This window comes from Chionomys nivalis, chromosome X, assembly GCF_950005125.1.
Source record: "Chionomys nivalis chromosome X, mChiNiv1.1, whole genome shotgun sequence".
In the NCBI taxonomy this organism is placed as follows: domain Eukaryota; kingdom Metazoa; phylum Chordata; class Mammalia; order Rodentia; family Cricetidae; genus Chionomys; species Chionomys nivalis.
Window position 1 is genome coordinate 72,090,451 of NC_080112.1, and position 4,695 is coordinate 72,095,145.

A 4,695-nucleotide genomic window follows, 5' to 3' on the forward strand; every position below is an offset into this window, starting at 1 on the left:
TTAAAATTATTTTCTTCATAATACTGAGCATACTGGAGCTACAAAGACTCAAGCCATTGAAAAGTATGGCAGAAATTATACCTCATCAATAAAAAGGAAATTTTAAAACGTGTATATTTAATATGTGGAAGTATAAAAAGCCTCAAATAGTGAAAATATATCAAAGTAAAACATATTTCACTTTAGGCTTTTGTAAGTATCAGTTTTATGCAGATGTTCCACATTTCAAAATTTATATTGTCAAGTAATTCAGTGGTTTTTGATTTTGACTTAGTGAGGATACTTTAAGTACTTCTATAAATTTAATAAAGATATATAATTAAATAAAACAAGGTCTCCAATTGCCCTAAAAAATTATAGGTATACAAAAGTGAATGTCATACCCACTCTAGAAAATTGACCAGATGCTTAAAACTTCTGGCACTTGTGTTATTCTGAGAAGAAAATACGACTACCTTAATAGAAGGACACTAACAAAAAGCATTAGACCTCCCTTTATATTCATTTTACTTTGGACAACATAAGACCAGGAAAAATATCTTAAGTATGAGGAAAGTTCCTTTAGGTTTCACTTTTGAGAGCACTGCTGTAGATAAGGGGAAAAAGGCAAGTGGAAAAAAGAGGAACAGTGAAAATAATATTCCAAAATCTGTGTGGAAATATTGATATAGAAGCATGTATAATCTGAAGCCCATATTTGGTTCATTCATACACTGGAACACTACACAAGCACAAGAAATATTTTAAAAGAATATTTAATGACAATGAAAGGAAGTTCAAGAATATCTATACATCTATGTCTATAATCTATATATTTATGCATGAAAAAGCAGATATTGAAATATTATATATTAAATACACATTTATATCACATGAAAAACACTGGGCACATACAGATCAGCACAATTCAAGAAGGCATGGGATTCATTAGCATTGATAGCTGAGAGCGTTTAGTTTCTTCTGTTAAATGGTCTGCTTAGTGATTTTTTTTTCCTGCAACGTAGCTGATTTATTTTTCTGGCAAGAAGGAAAAGGAAAGGAAGCGGGAATGCAGAAAAGGGCAATTAACAGCTTTCAATTCCAGTGAAATAACGACAGTGAAATACCATTTGCAGCAGCTCATGATGCTACACGCGCGCCTGCAAGCGCGCAAGCACACACACACACACGCACACACAAACACACACACAGTTACAGTGGACCATGAGACTGCGCAGGGGAGATGGGCATACTCTTTTTTTTTTTTTCTAGCTGCACTGGCTGGCTGGCACAAATACAAACTGGTACAATGCTTATGAAAGGGAGCCTTTTGGCAACACACAGGGAAAGTCACTGAAACGTCTATATATGAATCCTGCAAGTCCACAGTTAAGGAGAGGCCATCCAGGATGCTAGCCTAGATTTGGCTTGACAAGGAAGGAGTCACTCATCAGGGCACGCAGTGTTGGTTTTTAAACGCAGGGAAAGAACTAGGCACCTGAATGTCCAACAGTGCGGGAATGATTACAGAAATGTTAAGGTCCATGGATAGATACACAGGAGCACTCTGCAGGCACTGAAGATGATATTCCATAAGCCTGTTGAATAGCATGGAAAGAAGTTCAATGCGTTGATTTCTGTTTGGTTTTCTTCGCTGAAGAAAGCAGGTTAAGAAACACCACACACATGAACCACTCTACAAGAATATGTTAAAGGGGAAGGTGGGTCTGGGGTGAGAGGGGGGAGAAAGGGGTAGCAGAGAGCCTGGAAAACAGCACACCAAAGAAGGTAAAAGAGGTTCTCTCTGAGTATTAGGATGATGGGAAGCAATTGCACTCTTGGTTCTTTCTCCCACATCAGACTTCCTTCTCCTTCCAGATATTTCTACCAGGAAATTGCATCACCTGTGCAGTAAACAAAGAGACAGAAACGCTTTTAAGAATCAGACCGACCACAGGGAGAAGAGGCAGCCTTTACCCTCTCAAATGGCACAGATTAGTGGGATTATTGGCAGAGGGGGGGAGTTTACTGGGGGTGGAGAGAAAGGAGGGAAGGAGAGGATAGAAGAGGGAAGAGGGGGGGCTGAGAGCAGAGAGGGGATGGGGAAGCTAGCTTGCGCTGGCTGGCGGGGGGGGGGGGGGAGGAGAGGGGAGGGAGAGAAGGCAAGAGAGGGGAGGAAGGAAAGAGGAAATGGGGAGGGGAAGGGGAGCGGGGAGGGGTGAGGAGGGAGAGGGAGAGAGAAACCTGCACTCCCAATACAATACACTGCTGGTGGGTTGGGGGATTGGGGGGGTGGGGGCTGTAAACGGGGTGGGAGCCAAGCTTTGGCTCTACTGGCTGGGTCCTGGGATGTCTTCATCGAAAGGTGGCCTCGTCATCGGAGTCATCGTCGAAATCCTTGAAGTCGGCGCTGGTGGACTGGCGGGCCCAGGCTCCCCTCTCAGCCTCTCTCTCCTTGTGGGACTTGAATCTCCCCACGAAAATCTTGCGGTAGTTCAGGAACATGCCATTCAGCGCATCTATGGCCCGCTCGGCCGACTCCTGCTTCTGGAAGTGCACGAACCCGTAGCCCTTGGGCCCCTTTTCGTCACAGGCCACCTTGCAGGACAGGATGTTGCCAAAGGCCGAGAAGATGTTGTACAGCGCCTTGTTGTCGATGGTCTTGCCCAGGTTCTTGATGAAGACGTTGCCCACCCCGCTCTTGCGGAGCGACGGGTCCCTCTGGGACCACATGATGCGCACCGGCCTGCCATTGATAACGTCAAAGTTCATGGTCTCCAGGGCCCGCTTGGCGTCCAGCGGTTGCTGGTAGTTGACATATGCGTAGCCCAGAGAGCGTCGGGTGACCTTGTCCCTGCAAATGCGGATGGACAGGATGGGCCCGGCTGGGCTGAACTTCTCATACAGCATCGACTCGGTCACCTCGGGGTGCAGGTCGCCCACGTAGAGCGAGGCATTGGGATAGTCTGGGTTCCCATCGGAGGAGCCCCCGGCCGCCGCCTCTTCCTCTTCTGCAGCCAAGGCCGCCGCCAGCTCTTCATCCATGTCCACCCTCCCGTAGGAAGGCGACGCAGCAGCCTCCGCAGCGGCCCCCGTGGCCTCCGGCAGGCTGGCCTCCTCCAGGCTGGCCTCGGTGGCTGCCACCGCCGCGACCGCGCCGGCCGCCTCCGCCTTCTCCCCGGCCAGGGCCGCCGCCTCCCCCAGGCTGGCCTCGGCCGCCTCGGCCTCGGCCTCCACCTCGGCCTCCACCTCTGCTTCCGCCTCCGCCACGGAGGCCTCCGCTACCGCCTCCGCCACGGTCGCCGCCGCAGCCTCGGCCGCCGCAGCCGCCGCTGCGGCGACCTCCGCCGCCACTGTCGCCGCGGTCGCCACGGTCACCGCTGCCGCCGGGCCGCTGCCGCGACCTCCCTTCCCGAGAACTGAGGGGACAGAGAGGCGGCGAGAGCCGGTGGGCGCCGGAACCCGGGCCGGGGGCTCGCGCGGGCGCTGCGGACGGGGACCCCGGTCTGGCCGAGCAGGCGGGACCCGGTCACCCGGGGTGGCGAGCGCTGGCCGCTAGTGCGCACAGCCCGCTCTCCGCAGCCTGCAGCCGCCGCCGCTGCCGCTCGCTCGTGGGCTGGCTGGCGTGCGGGGCGCGGGCGGGAGGGCGGCGTGTGGTGGGGGGCGGGGGGGGTGTTGGCGTCTGTGGTCCGGGCAGCTGGGAAGGCTTCTGTCTCTTTGGTTCCCCCTGTGGCTGCTGCGGGGCTGCGGGTTGCGGGGGCGGGGTGAGCTTGGGGTGGGGGTGCCAGTGCGCAGCCTCTGGGGCGCCCACGCGTTGGGGAAGAGGATGCCAGGGACCGGACTGCGCTCTGGACCAGAGGAATTCGGGTTCCATGTCTTCAGCTGGCGCGGGGTGGCGGGGGGGGGGTGGCGGGGGTTGCCCCTTCCCCCATAAAGGAAGGTTGCCATGATTCAAGCATGAACCTTGCAAGGGTGGGTGGGGTGGCCTTGAAGCCAGGCTAGCCCTGCCCGATGGAGCCTAGAAGCAGTGTCTCAACATCCAGGGGGTCTCCAGCCCCGCAAAAAGACACACACACACACACACACAGGTGGGGGAGGGAGGGAGAAAGGGAGAAAAGCGACAGCATTTCTCTCTCACACACACTCACACATACACAGAACACACACACAGAGAGCTAGAGAGAGAGAAGCAACAGCATTTCTCTCACACACACTCACACATATACAGCACACATGCGCAGACACACAGAGGCAACAGCATTTCTCTCTCTCTCTCTCACACACACACACATACACAGCACACACACACCCAACAGCAACAGCATTCTCTCTATCTCGTGTGGTGTGTATTTCTCTATGTGTCTCTCTCTCCCTCTCACAACACACACACACACACACACACACACACACAGGCACTACCTAATGTCACCGCCACCCCTGACACCCAGGAAAGCGTGAATCTTCCCAGCTCCCCACGCAGCCTGCTGAGCCATTTTCTGCTCCCCCTTCCCACCCCCCACCCCCACTCTGCAACATTTCCAAAAGAGAGAATAAAGAATGTGTGCTCATTCATAACGCCCTGCCACAAATACTCTACATGGAGCCTGTGCCAGTCCCTGGGGATGCAGAGGTCTGGAAGACAGAGGAATAGGCGCTGCCTTCGAGCTTCTCCTGGGGAGCACAGAACCTGGACTGGAAATTGCTCCCCACTCCACC

The 4,695-nt window shown here is 53.0% G+C and overlaps 1 protein-coding gene across 1 annotated transcript; it reads right to left on the reverse strand.

Moving 5' to 3' along the window:
• Positions 1 to 764: 764 nt before the first annotated feature.
• LOC130867732 (polyadenylate-binding protein 1-like 2) lies at positions 765 to 3,633 on the reverse strand. The gene has a single exon (XM_057759877.1). The coding sequence runs from the start codon at positions 3,022 to 3,024 to the stop codon at positions 2,335 to 2,337; it is 690 nt and encodes a 229-aa protein (XP_057615860.1). The 5' UTR covers positions 3,025 to 3,633; the 3' UTR covers positions 765 to 2,334.
• Positions 3,634 to 4,695: the final 1,062 nt, after the last annotated feature.